This window comes from Mus pahari, chromosome 5 (genome assembly GCF_900095145.1).
Source record: "Mus pahari chromosome 5, PAHARI_EIJ_v1.1, whole genome shotgun sequence".
NCBI classification, from domain to species: Eukaryota; Metazoa; Chordata; class Mammalia; order Rodentia; family Muridae; genus Mus; species Mus pahari.
In genome coordinates, this window is record NC_034594.1 from 137,001,775 (window position 1) to 137,016,259 (window position 14,485).

General features: G+C 40.9%; 1 protein-coding gene across 2 annotated transcripts; it reads left to right on the forward strand.

Moving 5' to 3' along the window:
* Nucleotides 1-657: 657 nt before the first annotated feature.
* On the forward strand, nt 658-13,650 carry Ccdc181 (coiled-coil domain containing 181). 2 transcript variants are annotated; one of them, XM_021198671.1, is made up of 6 exons: nt 658-821; nt 3,390-3,530; nt 5,024-5,971; nt 7,719-7,865; nt 12,044-12,198; nt 13,310-13,650. In XM_021198671.1, the coding sequence occupies exons 2-6, from the start codon at nt 3,414-3,416 to the stop codon at nt 13,470-13,472; spliced, it is 1,530 nt and encodes a 509-aa protein (XP_021054330.1). In that variant the 5' UTR covers nt 658-821; nt 3,390-3,413; the 3' UTR covers nt 13,473-13,650. The 2 variants fall into 2 exon arrangements, with proteins under 2 accessions (XP_021054330.1, XP_029394782.1); XM_029538922.1 differs by having other exon boundaries at nt 664-866; nt 13,310-13,605.
* The last annotated feature ends 835 nt before the right edge of the window (nt 13,651-14,485 follow it).

Genomic DNA, 14,485 nt, shown 5'->3' on the forward strand with positions numbered 1-14,485 from the left:
CCACAATCTGAATGTTCTCTTATTTTCCTGTTATCCACAAAGGTATTAAGGGAAGTTATGGGAAAGCTGTAGTTGCCTCGCTTGATAGGTTTGAGTGCTGGAACTAAAGTTCTATTTTCTTTCATAACTCCTTTCTGTAAATACAATTTTGACTATAATTTCTTTCTTTCTTTTTTTTTTTTTTTTTAAGATTTATTTATTAATTATATGTAAGTACACTGTAGCTATCTTCAGACACTCCAGAAGAGACTGTCAGATCTTGTTACGGATGGTTGTGAGCCACCATGTGGTTGCTGGGATTTGAACTCTGGACCTTCGGAAGAGCAGTCGGGTGCTCTTACCCACTGAGCCATCTCACCAGCCCCTTGACTATAATTTCTTTAAGCTGAGGGTCGAAACAGCAATTAACAATTAACAACTGCTATCTTTTAATATTCACTTGAGGAAAATGAACACAGAAATGTACTTTTATTGTAAGTTTTGGCAACAAATTAAAAATCTGACTACAGGTATACAAACTCCACTCCCAAGGCAGAAAACCAAAGGGGATGCGAGCCTTCCGGGTCTTGGAAAAGCTGGCCGGATAAGGCGCAGGTGTTCGCGGGGATCCGTCCTGCGCCTGCGCGCGATCCTACCCCGGCCTCTGTCGTGGGAGGTCCGGAAGAAGGCCGCAGAGGCGCGCTGTTGCCATGGCACCCGGGTGCTGGGAGCTTCAGGAGCTGGCCCCGGGGTGTCACCGTTGTCTCGTTGTCAGAGCTTAGAAAAGGAGAAGAGAGCTCCTGCGGCCATCTCTGTGACCCCAGCCGCTGCATCTTCCACAGGCAGGAGGGGACTCAGCGGGAGAGGAGGGAAGGACACGCAGACAGGTGGCAGGAGCAGGGAGAGGATAAACGTCGGGGCGAGGTGGGAGGGAGGCGGGTGAAGCGAGCCCTCCTCCAGGGAGAAGCCCCGGGATCTCTCCCCAGCCCGCCACAGCGTCACTTCACCATGCACAAGGAGAACCCCGCAGGGGACGGCTTAGACGCTACAGCTTAGAGTTTTTGTCCCATCATGTCCCTTCTCAGAGTTTAAGACTATGAAAGGTAGCTTGCGTGGAAGAAATCACCCCTGAAATGTTAGCTTCCACACATAGAATGCTATCCATTCAGTAGGTGTTTAAGATGCTCAGTACGAATCCAGATTTTTACCTAAATCTGTTAAATATTCCTGTCAGAGCTTGTAACAGATGGTAATTTAATAAGTATTTCATAACACCACAGACTTATCAGGATGCAGCAAGAAAGATGGACCAGATAGTTTCATAGTGTTGTGGAAGTTTGCTTAACTGCTTTTTAAAATAAGTGGTTTTTTGTTTGTTTGTTTGTTTGTTTTTTGTTTTTGTTTTTGTTTTGCTAAATGCTTTTTTCATATGGAAAGGTTTTCTCTTTACTGTTTATTCTTTTGGTTCTAGGAATTTCAACAAATATTGTTTAAAAGGTTATATATAGTAAGGGTGAAATAGACGTATCAGGTTAAAGTATTTTAAAATATTTTTAATCTTGTGAGAAAGTTACCAAATATAATGTGCATCTACGCATGAGGTTCTGAGCTACACGGCAAGGTCTTCAGACACTGAGAATTCTTCACACACTTAAGTGGAAGGAACTAATTTCTGCCACTGCAGTTTACTATTGGTCTGGCCAAAAGCACTTACAGAGATTTTTTTTTTTTAATTGATAAACTTTACATTTTATATGTGTAAAAAAAGAAACGCACAGTAATAAAATAGGAAATGCTAAGAAATGTAGTTCATGGAAGATACCATTTTATTCTAGTGTGTTGACATGTGTATCATGTGAGCAGTGCCCTGGTGATGATGGTTAGGAAGCCGAAGGGTTGAATATCCTGTGACTCATTTGAAAGGCTTACGGGGCTTGGCAACAGGAGTTCATGTTTATGTTGTTTGTTTATGCTGGAAGCAGTGGGGATGTTTCTTTTGGAGTTGTAGAAATTTAATTACACTTCAGATTTGATCCAACTTCATTTATTTTTCATTTACTTTGCCTATGCCCTTTTAAAACTTATATTTATGTGATTTTATTAGGTCCTAAATATATGTGATATATATATATTTTTAAAGATTTATTTATTTATTATATGTAAGTACACTGTAGCTGTCATGAGACACTCCAGAAGAGGGCGTCAGATCTTAAGGATGGTTGTGAGCCACCATGTGGTTGCTGGGATTTGAACTCTGGACCTTTGGAAGAGCAGTAGGGTGCTCTTACCTGCTGAGCCATCTTGCCAGCCCGATATATTTTTATTTGTTATTGATTCTGGTTTTGAATGTAGCACTTTAGCTTTCATGTAGTTGATATTTTATGAACTCAGAAGTATGAACTATTTCATACTTATTATTTATGAGCTCAGACTTATGTTTGATATAAGACTCTGAGAAAACATGGAGGAGTTAGTTCTAGAAAAATTTTCTTCTAGCAGCAAGTTAAACATCATAACTTCAGTATCCCTTCTGGTATAATGAGTGTGAAAACTAGTGTGATTTTTATATGCCTTTTGTTTTAAGGCAAATTTTATTTTATTCTGTGTCATTCATAGTGTAATAATTTTCACTGGTGTGTAGGCAGAGAGTGTAAGGAATCTAGTATGTCTTGAAGGTAGATGTTGGTTTATCCAAGTCACCTTGAAATAACTTCTAACTGAGAAGTTATTGAAGCCTTACATTTGTGTTTGTCAAGAAGGCCTGTTTTACATTTTTAGCTTTAAAAAATATCTGGAGGGGCTGGAGAGATGGCTCAGTGGTTAAGAGCACTGACTGCTCTTCTGAAGGTCTTGAGTTCAAATCCCACAACCACAAGTTGGCTCACAACCATTCGTAATGAGATCTGATGCTCTTTTCTGGGGTTTCTGAAGACAGCCACAGTGTACTTACATATAATAAATAAATAAATTTTTTTTTAAAAAAAAGAATATCTGGAAAGAATACAATGAATATTTTAGTAATGATTACTGTCTTATTAACTGTCTCCTTATTTATGCAAGTAGCTAAAAACTAACACTAAGAACAGGGTGTAAACTGCATTGTCTGTTGAAGAACAGTTTTACTAATTGGCAGGGGATGAAGGAAATCTTGTTCCAAGTTCCATGCTCCTACTAATTTAGAGATCTCATAGATTAGAGTTGGGAGGGTTGGGGATAGGTAGAAGGGTTGTTAGGGCGGTTGGCTATGGAAACGTGTTGCCACTGGCGGGTATGTACAAACTCATCTAGTCTGCACACTCCCTCTCACATGCTTCTGTGTGGGAATTAGCTTCCCTGGCAACCCCGCTCTCCGTGCCCATCCCACCTCTCAACTGGCTTAACATACACCTTTGACTTTTAAAATCTTATAGCATTATTCATTGATAAGTGGAAAAATGGATGAAGATAAAGATATTGATTCAAAAGAGAGTGGAGAATATGAAGATGACTTTGAAAAGGACTTGGAGTGGTTGATCAATGATAAAGAAAAAAGTAATGGCAGCACAGTAGAGGTATGTGTACAGTACCAATAGAATGCATGGTAATTATGTCAGTAGTATGTAAGGAAACTACATCAATAGCATGCAAGGAAATTACATCAATAACACGCATGGTAACTGTGTCAATAGAATGCTTGGCCCTCACATCAAGAAAACATTTTTCATTCCTGCTATCTCGTCTAACTTGACAGCATTTTTTTTTTTTTTTTTTTTTTTTTTTTTTTTTTTTTTTTTTTTTTTGTCTATTGAACAAATACCGTTACCCTTGTGTTAGACATTGGATGGTTTAGACGCTATGTCATAATGTTTGGGTGAGTGACAGGATGGGAATTAAAATTCATCTAAACAAAGCTCAAACAATAATAAAATTAAAATCTAAGTAAATAAGTAACATGATTTAGTGCATCCAAGTTGAAAACTTAAAAAAGATCATGGGTTCATACTTTTTTTTTTAAGATTGATTTATTTTATGTGAATATTCTGTCACTGTCTTCAGACACACCAGAAGAGGGCATGGGTTTTCATTACAGATGGTTGTGAGCCACCATGTGGTTGCTGGGAATTGAACTCAGGATCTTCGAAGAACAGCCAGTGCTCTTAACTGCTGAGCCATTCCTAGGTTTATGCTTTTAATACAAAGAAATCCTTTAAAAATATAATCTCCCAGTTAATAGTTGAAACCTTAAGACAAAATTAATACTTGAGAGTAGTGAAGATAGTGAAAAAATAAAGGGCTGATTTGAGCTGTAATTAACCAGGATCCTGTGTGGTAATCAGATACATGGAGGGAGAAGTCAGGAAATATGATCCTTTCCTGGCTTTTCCTGTTACACACACACACACACACACACACACACACACACACACACACACACACACACACACACACACACACACACACTAGTGTGAATAGCTGAGGGAGTAACAAGAAATATGCCTGGGATGTTGACTGAGGTGACTTTGGAAGGAAAGCAATAAGAATTATTTTGATTCCAGGAAGTTGAACAGAGGGAGTTTGAGGAAATGAAGGCAGTAGGTTTTACAAACTTAACTCCATCTTGGTTTGTTACATGGAAGAGAAAAAAAAAATGCAATAGAGTATTTGAAAAAAATGACAACAGTGAAGCTTTTCCTAGGTGACCGCGAGAGGAGTGTCATGTACCCAGGAAGCACCCAGCGTGAGAGGAGGCAGGGATTTCTGGAGAGGTGAAGCTGGACCCTTGCTGCAGCTGCAGTAGCTCAAGCTGTGGAGGGCAGGGCAGTTGAGTCAGAGTGACGATGAGGACTCATTGTTTCCCCGGTATTTCTCAGAGATGCTCAGAAAGATGGGCTATAATGTTATGAGTACAGTGTAGGCCAGAAGCACCTAAATTGCCCTGTGTATAAAATGAACCACATGAACACAAAAAGCAACCTCTTCACTTGTCCCCCAAGTAAATGAATAGAATTTCAATTGTGCTGAAGAGTAAACTTATGTGCTTGTTTTTGTTTTGTTTGTTTTAAAGATGGCTTGCAAGAAGGAAGACGATCTTGACCAGGTATTAAAAGAGAAGGAAACAGAAACAGAACTTGACCAACAGCTCTCTGATCCAGATAAATCTCCAAAGGATGAGGCCTTGCCCAGAAGGAATGATTTCATTTCTGTCCCAAGTATTCAGCCGTTGGATCCCATATCAGACTCAGACAGTGAGAACTCCTTCCAGGATTCCAAACCAGAAAACCAGAAAGACCTGGAGGACGAAGAGGATGAGGAAGTAAGGAGATACATTATGGAGAAAATTATAGAGGCTAACAAGCTTCTTCAGACTCAAGAACCTGTGAATGATAAGAGGGAGCGAAAACTGAAGTTCAAAGACAACTTGGTTGATCTGGAAGTCCCACCATTAGAAGACAGCGATACTTGTAAAGCTCTCTTAGAAAATGAGACCAATATGTCTGGGAAACTGTCCCAGTTATGTATTTCTGGTGACTTAGAACAAGAGAGTGTGCTCGTGTCAGTTACCGACGGCAGCTGTGAAGAAAGCGATAGGAAGATCCTAGTGGAAAGAGATGGGAAGTTTGAACTCATGAATCTGCAGGACATTGAGAGTCAGGGCTTTCTGCCCCCCATTAGCAGCGCTAATAATGTGGAACATGAATCCTCCCAGTTGCCGCTCAGGGCTCCCAACCTGTCTGTTGGTGGTATCAAGAAAGAAGAGTCTGAAGTAAAGGTTCATGTCATGCCTCTCTCTCCAGCAGGAGAGCCATTGGCTCAAGTCCCTCAGCTACTACCCAACCCCAAGAATCGTCCAAGCTCTGCTGCCAACCCAGATGTAAATAAAAAAACCAGGAGATCCAATCACAGGATACAGTCAGCGGGTGTCTCTCCAGTGACCTCAACATACTGTCTTTCACCACGACAGAAGGAACTCCAAAAACAGCTGGAACGAAAGCGTGAAAAGCTCAAGAGGGAGGTAAGAAGGCAGGTGGGCACATGTGTGGGAAGAAAAGTGCATTTCATGTTTGAGCAATGCCACAAGACAGGAATGGTTCAAAATACTAGGAGTTGCCGTCTTGTACTGACTTTCATGTTGTTAAATCGCTGGGGTAAATGTTGAGGGGTGGGGCACTGCCATTACCTTTATCCTTTCTTGTAGACATCACAAAAGATAATAGAACCTCTGTGTTAGACCCAGACCGATCTCAGACATGACTTGCCTTAAACGTGAGATTTGAAGGCAAGTGCTATGTGATAGGTGAGACTCAAATCTTATGTGACAAAGTGAAGGCACAAAGTAGGTCAGCTTGTATCACCATTGCTGTGGTTGTGTGCACCTCATATATCTTCTCTGTTGTAATTCCTTGATTTCTGGGATTGCGGTTATGGATTGAGGGTGGAGCTTTTTGAGGATGCAGCTCGTTGGTAGAGCAGTGCCTAACATGCCCAAAGCTCTTGGTTCCATCACCTCTGCTGGGGTAGGGAAGTAGAGCCTCATATCCATGCTGACAGTCTCTAAATCCCTCTGAAATCTCAAATGGTGAGACCTTTGAGGAGCAGGTCAGATGCCTTGCCCAAGATGACACAGTATGATCACAGAGAGTCTGGCTCACAGTTAACATGTAGCTTTCTGCTGTCCCCTACCTACACTCATGTTCTTTACCTACCAGTGACTACAGTTCTGCAGAATGGATGTAAGCAACTTCCTTTAAGTTTAGATAACTTCTTTTTATAACAGTAGCTGAATAATTAAGATACAATTTCATTTTTTTTTAGTTAGCCAAGTTGCTAAGTGTGTTTCTGATAGCAAAAATGCTGGTTTATAAGCATAAATAACCTGAAAAACATTTCAATAAAAAATCTCAAAACTCCTATAAAATTACAGCTGACTCTTCTATCATCACCGGCAGACTCAAATTTTGGTCTCTTTACTCCATTTCTTTTTTATTTTTTAAGTTAAAAGATTTTGTTTATTCAATTACTGCTTTAATCTTAGTGTTGTGCTGTTCTGAGGCAAGGACCCAGGTTCCTAAGTGAGTATTCCATCAGCTTGCTAAGCTACATCCCCAGCGTAAGTTAACATGCTTTTAAAACGGCATAGGCCACATTCCGTGTCTTCCATGTGTATTGCCCACACATTTCTAAGCGAGTGAAATATTTTCCTTCATAACTGCAGTACCATCATCACAATTAATTTACTTTTTTTGTTTTTTGTTTTTCGAGACAGGGTTTCTCTGTATAGCCTTGGCTGTCCTGGAACTCACTCTGTAGACCAGGTTGGCCTCGAACTCAGAAATCCACCTGCCTCTGCCTCCCAAGTGCTGGGATGAAAGGCGTGCGCCACCACTGCCCGGCTACAACTAATTTAACAATGGAAAAATGCTCAAGCAATGTATAGTGCTTCTTGAAAGTGTTGTTGTTCACATTGTTGTCATTTAATTAATTGGTACCAAGAGTAACCTAAGAGGAGACAAAAGATACACATGGTTCCCAATGGCGTGTAATGAACACCATGTAACTCTACACTTCTCTGGCTTAACTGCTCTAAAGAACTCCATTTCTCCTCTTAAGTCATTAGAACCCCCCCCCCCCCCGTATTTGAAAGAGGAGTGGTTTTCATTTGGAAAGTTTTGAGGAAGGACTCCCAATTTCAGAAGTCAAAATCCACCTTCCTGACTCACGTCCAGCTTGAGTTTCCCACTAGTACCCTTTCTCCCCCACAGGAAGAACAGCGCAAACTAGAGGAAGAGAATGAGAAGAAAAAGGAGAATGAGATGGTGTTTAAAGCATGGCTGCAGAAGAAAAGAGAGCAGGTCATAGAAATGCGGAGAGTTCAGCGAGCAAAGCAGATCGAAGACATGAGCAGCAGGGTGAGTGGGCCGCGCTGGGAGAAGCAAGCTCGCACACAGGGGATCACCGTTGGGTGTTTAAATGTGATTACGCTGTATCAGACACACCAGAAGATGGCGTCAGATCCCATTACAGATGGTTGTGACCCAGCATGTGGTTGCTGGGAATTGAACTCAGGACCTCTGGAAGAGCAGTCAGTGCTCCTAACTGCTGGAGGCTCATCTTCTTTACAGAGGGAAAACATGACCCATCTCACCCCTGCAGAGGGTACCATGTACATGACTCTAGTTTCCTCAAACTGACCAGTATCAGATGAGTCTAGTTATACTCAAACTTTCCTAGCACAGAAAGTACAAATTTAGTTCATATTTTCAAGGTATTTTAATCTTAATATTCAAAGTGGAAAGACATACACAATTTCTCCTTACAAATCGACAGACTGCAGCCACTTTAGAGTAGATAGAAATCATAAGTAAAATCTCTCAAATTTAAAATGCCAAATACTTATTGATTTTATTTATCTGTATGAGTGTTTTGCCTTCAAGTATGTTGTGCACCATGTGTGTGCCTGCTACCTGAGGGGGCAGAAGAGGATAGCATCAGATCCCCTGGAGATTGATTACAGCCCTGAGCTGCATGCAGTATGAGTTCTGGGAATTCAACCCAGGTCCTCTGGGAGAGCAGCCACAGCTCTTAAGCACTGGGTCATCTCTCTAGCACCACCTAAGGTTTAAAAATTGAACTACAGCGACTGGGGGGCTAGCTCAGCTTTTAGGAGCCAGGGCTGCTCTTTCAGAATGCTCAAGTTTGCTTCCCATCACCCATACTGGGTGGTTCACAATCTCTTGTAACTGTGGCTCCAGGGAATCAGATACCAGGCCTTGGGCAAACATGTGAACACATAAAAATGAAATCATTCTGCATAGCATTTTATTTAATTTAACTTTTACATATGTATTTTCGGAAATTCAATTTGTTGCTTCTCTTTATCATGGACATCTTTCTAGGTCTTTGTTGTTAGATAATTTTTTTAACTATCTAACTTCTACCCCTCGTTAATTAACTCGTTCCTCATGTAGGATTAGGTAGGTTTCATTATTGTGCCATACTGGGGCTTCAAATAAAGCTGTACATTATTGTGAGGAACATCAAGACTCTATAGGGATGGTTTTTTAAGAGTAGAATTTAAGACTTTTCAGTGTTCAGAGTAAAATTTTTGTCATGTCCAATCATCCTCCAAAGTTTAAAACAGCTTCTAATTCCTACAACAATATGAGTGACGTATTTGCCACAGATTAGTAATGCTGTGTTATCTTCTCAGTTTGTCTTCAGATGAGTAATATCCTTGCTTGTATGTGAGTATAGGTTTGTGTTTGTAATATAATAAGACAGATATAAATACTGGTTTCTGTCCTTAGTTCTTGGCCCAGAGCTCCCCTGAAATCCTGTGTAGATCCTGGATGAGTGGACGTGCTTGGTGGGGTTTTGGTTGTAGAATTTGGTCTTTGGTTCCAGTTGCTGACAGGGAGTCCCTGAGGTCCCCTGAGTCTTGTGTGTCTGGTTCTAAAGGGCTAGCTCTCAGGGGGCTTCTGGAGGAGAACTGACTTAGAGACACCAAGTCATGATCAGGACTTGGAACTTCCTGTTCCACCTCAAGAGTAGGAAGTGGGGAGGGAGAGGCTGGGTTAATTAATCCATAAGCATGTGGTGAAGCCTTCCACAGATTCCTGAACTAGGAGGGTAAAGAGCTTCCTGCTTTGTTAAAAAGAATGCCAGTGTTCCTTGGCATGGGTATAAGAACTTCAAGTCCCCTCTCATTTCCCTTTTCCAGTGAACTCTGCTGGTCTGCATCCTTTACTCTTCTTATGTGTATGTGTATCTGCAGGAATGGATGTGTACCACATGTGTGCCTAGTACCCAGGAAGGCCAAAGAGGGAGGAGAGGCACCATAGTTGGTCTGCTACAGAGTTGGAGATGAGACTGGGCGATTGGATTTGGAGGAGAGGAGGGAGAGTGGAGATCTGAAGATTGCCTAGTGCTTCCCTGGCCTGCATGGCTGATGGCTTCCCAGGGAGTGCCTGTGGGAGACGGTGATGGACGCTGCTGTAGGAGAGGATCCTGTGTGATCCTCTGGAAATGGGGCTGAGAAGGGCTCTGCTATACAACTAGGGGTGAGAGTAGGATTGCATTAGTATTTACTGACGGAGAGGTGAAGAGCTGCAGTTAGCCCTCCTGCTTCCTTGGCCAATGTGCCCAAAGTTGATTTTTTTATCAGGACTGAAGAGGGAGCTCAGGAGCTAAGAATACCAGTTGCTCTTTCAGAGAACTTAGGTTCAATTCTCAGCACCAACGTGTGCCTTGTGATTTCTTGTGACTTACAAGGTGTCTGATGCTTTGGATATATGTACAGGCACTACACACATATTCACACACCCACACACAGATCTGCACAAATACATGTAACTTAAAACAACAAAAAAAGGAGTTCCTAAAAATTACTTTTTTTAATGTAAATTTATTTATTGTTAGAAAATATGTACCTTTTTCTTAAAACGACACAGAAAACCCGAGGGGAATCAGGGGCCTGAGTTCAGATTTACTCCAAACAAACTATTTTTGTTTTTATTCTTAAGGATGGGTGAGTTTGAATTAAAACAATGTTTACAGCCAAGGCTTAGAACCCACTTTTCCCCGGGACCCTCTCTACCTTGTGTGGAAAGATTTTAAACCATGCAATCCAAGTCACTGTACACATACTGACAAAGTTCAAGACTGAGAGGGTGGCTCTGAAAGGCACACCCCTTCCCGCACTGCCTGAAAACCTAATTAGGACTTTCAAAATTATTACAAATATTATTGGTATTTTCAGGATTTATTTTGTTAGAGCAAAACTTTCAGTGTCCCAGTTGAAAAAAATCAGAAATGGATGTGAATAGTAAGTTGATCCTACAGATGACCATAGCATATAAAAAAACAATACAAACTCTAAAATCAAAGAAATATTGATTGAAGTTGTCATGTATCCAATATAACAGTTTATCTGTAGCTTATTTGGTGGCATGTGCTGTCTCATGCATGGGAATACAGTTTACACCCAAATAAGGATACTGTGTCTTAGAGACAATTTCTAGAGGGTGGAGAGGTGGCTTAACATTAAACAGTGCTGTGGAGGGCCTGAGTGGTTCCCAGCGCCGATGGCAGGGGACTCACAGCAGCCTGGAACTAAAGCTCTAGGAAAGCTAGTGCCTTTCTTGCTTCACAGACACCTGTACATATGTGTACATACAGACACACACACACATAAATAAAAAATAAATACTAAGAACTTCCAAAATAATAAATACAATGGTAATTATGAAGTGATAAATACTATATAAAAAGGTATGCAAAATTATGAGTGTATGTGTGCATCCAGCAATAATTATAGTTTCATTGTTTTGTTTAATATTATTTTTATGTGTATGGGTGTTTTGTCTGCATGTATGTCTGTTCACCACATGTATGCAGTGCCTGTGGAGACTGGTAGAGGGCAGTGGATGCCACTGGAACTGGAGATACATATGGTTGGTTGTAAGCTGCCATGTGGGTGCTGGGAGCCAAACCTAGGTCCTCAGAAAGAGTGGCCAATGCTCTTAACCCCTGAGCCATTTCTTCAGTTCCAGTAATAGTTTTGAAGATATACCTAGCAGTTGAGTATCTTCTGATGGATACTGTCAACTGAAAAACTTAGAATTTAAGGAAAAGATAATACAGTGAATTACATATTTATAAACTATATTCCATGGAACTTTCAGGAACTAAAGCCCTCAACTCCTCCCATTCTTTGTTTTAGATGAGTGTATCTTTGGGGAAATATATTTGACTTGTCAAAGAGGTCAGCTTTGAACACCTCCGCTTCTGCTTTCTCCATGACTTGATGTGCACTGGGTGGCACTGGAGGTGGGTCCCAGGTCACTGAGCATGCCAGCTAAGTGCCCCTGAGCACCCCCACTCCTCTTTCCTCAACAGGTCGAAAGCTTCCTCACAGGAGCATAAGCAGTGTTGACAGGAATGAGGATGCATTTGGGTCGAGCGCTCGGAATGCAGGCCATGAAGTTGGTGTGGGAACATTGGCTGGGGACTTGGTTCTGGTGGAACTTCAAGAAGCAGCTTTAGTTCCCCTGAATTCAGCAAGTCTCTCCCTTTTTTTACTACTCAGCAAGTGAACAGAGACCCACAGCAAGCTTTTCGATTATGGCTTAAGAAAAAACATGAGGAGCAGATGAAAGAAAGGAAGACAGAAGAACTCAGAAAGCAAGAGGAGTGTTTGTTCTTCCTGAGAGGAACAGAGGGCCGCGAGAGAGCCTTTCGACAGTAGGTTAAAGTGGGACTCGGGGTGTTCAAAAGCTAGCCCCACCCCTGCTGTGTCTGTTACCTCCTTGGTCCTGAGCATACTGACCCCACTTCAGAGCTTTAGCCTTCAGGAATGTTGGACAATAAAGGTTGACGTCACTTGTGTGAACTCACTCCCTCCCTCCCTCCCTCCCTCCCTCCCTCCCTCCCTCCTTCATTCTTTTTCCTTCTGTATGTTAACCCTCTTGTTATAAGAGTGCAAATTTATATTTTCATTATCCAAAAATCTAATCATGACTATTAGCACTAGAATACCTGTCTTCTAAATACTTCTTTGCAAATATATTTACAATAAAAAATACGTTGTGATCATATTGTTCCTTAAGTTTTATAACATGTAATTAATTTGCTTAAAGTAAAATGCAATTCAGGACTCCAAAAGTATGATTTTCTTAAAAAGTATGATTTTCTTATTATTCTAATAGTTGTTTGGGTTTATTTCTGGACATTCTCTCTCTCTCTCTCTCTCTCTCTCTCTCTCTCTCTCTCCCCCATATATACTTCTATACCAGGTAGATGTGTATAAAGTTAGTTCTTGTGTTATTTTAATAAGCAAGGACTCTTCCTTGATCTCCTTTTGATGCTTAGATTTCCTTTACCCCTTTCATGCTTAGGCTCCTTCTGCATTTTAAGGAAGAGCCCCAGGCTCTAGAGTTTCCCTGCTAAGAAGTGTGAGGCAGCAGTTTCGAAACTTGCTAGTGATTTTAATTGAACTAATGTTTTACATGCTGATTTCAAGGAATAACTTAATTGGAATGTAGCAAATAGTTGTTTGTTTAGAAAATGATTATTTTGGAAAAGGGCTAGGACTTGTAACTCCATGTAAGTTAGATTACTATCAAGCCAAGCAAGTTGTCAGCTTTACCATATGACAAACCTAATCTCCAGCATTTGATCCCAGGTGTGAACTGCTTTCTTGAATGAGCCTGGGAACTAAGCCTATAAATGTTCAGTTGATTCTTTAAAACTTGTGTTTTGACCCCATTTCACTGCAGAAAGGTGAGTTTTCTAGGCTTGTAGATGAGAAGCTTAGTATATGATACTCATCAATCTGACCATGCTCTTCCTACAGATGGCTCAGAAGGAAACAGATCGAGAAGATAGCAGAACAGCAGGCTGTCAAGGAGAGAGCCCGACAGCTCCGACTCGAAGCCCGTCGATCTAAACAACTACAGAGCAGCTTGTACAGCATACCGGAAGCCAAGGCTTTCCGCTTTACGGACCACTACAACTGAAGCCACCTGGGAAAGACTTCATTTGAAGCTGCGGTCACCAGAAGTTTGTGTGTTGTTTCCCATGGGCTCCTTGTCTTGGTACTACTCCAAATTGTGGGAGGAGGATTTGCCTTTTGGTGATGCTGAATTTATGTTGTTTTTGCACAAACACAAAATAAATGTCTCTCACAGTGTTGAATGTGTGGTGTCATCTTGTAGTCAGTCCCTCAAACTGATCAGTGAGAAAACTGTTCTACCTCTAAATTACTTTAACATTCTTACCCAGAAAGCTACAAGAAAGGCATACATTTTTTTTTTATAGTTCACATGATCATTTTAAATATTGCAACAGAGGGACGGCGATGTCTGTGGGTAAAGACACTTGCCACCAAGTCTGATGACCTAAATTCAATCCCTGAGCTCCACATGGTAGAAAAGAGAACAAGCTCCCACAAGTTGTCCTCTGACCATCTGAATGCACAATGGAAAGCATACCCCACATGCCCACCATAATATACATGTAATACACACCATAATATACATGCAATACACACATCTTTCAACATAATGTTTCATAAGGCTTGGAGAATGACTTAAGTCTATCAAGGCTTTATCCAAAATTTTATTTGTCAAAGTTGAATTTTAATAGTGGTGATATAAATAGTGTAGAACAATTATCACCTGTTAGTACCATGGAAAGATAATATAGCTTTTCTATACTTAATTCTATTTTGTGCATAAAAGTCCCTGATAGTTTTAGACTTGTTTTAAAATTATCATTGTAGATGGCCTAGTCAGCCATCGTTGGGAAGAGATGCCCCTTGGTCTTGCAAACTTTATATGCCCCATACAGGTGAATGCCAGGGCCAAGAAGTGGGAGTGGGTGGGCAGGGGAGCNGGGTGGGGGGAGGGTATAGGGGACATTCGGGATAGCATTTGAAATGTAAATGAAGAAAATATCTAATAAGTTAAAAATTATCACTGTAAATGTTTTATATACTATAATCCTATGACTTTGATATGTCTATATATAT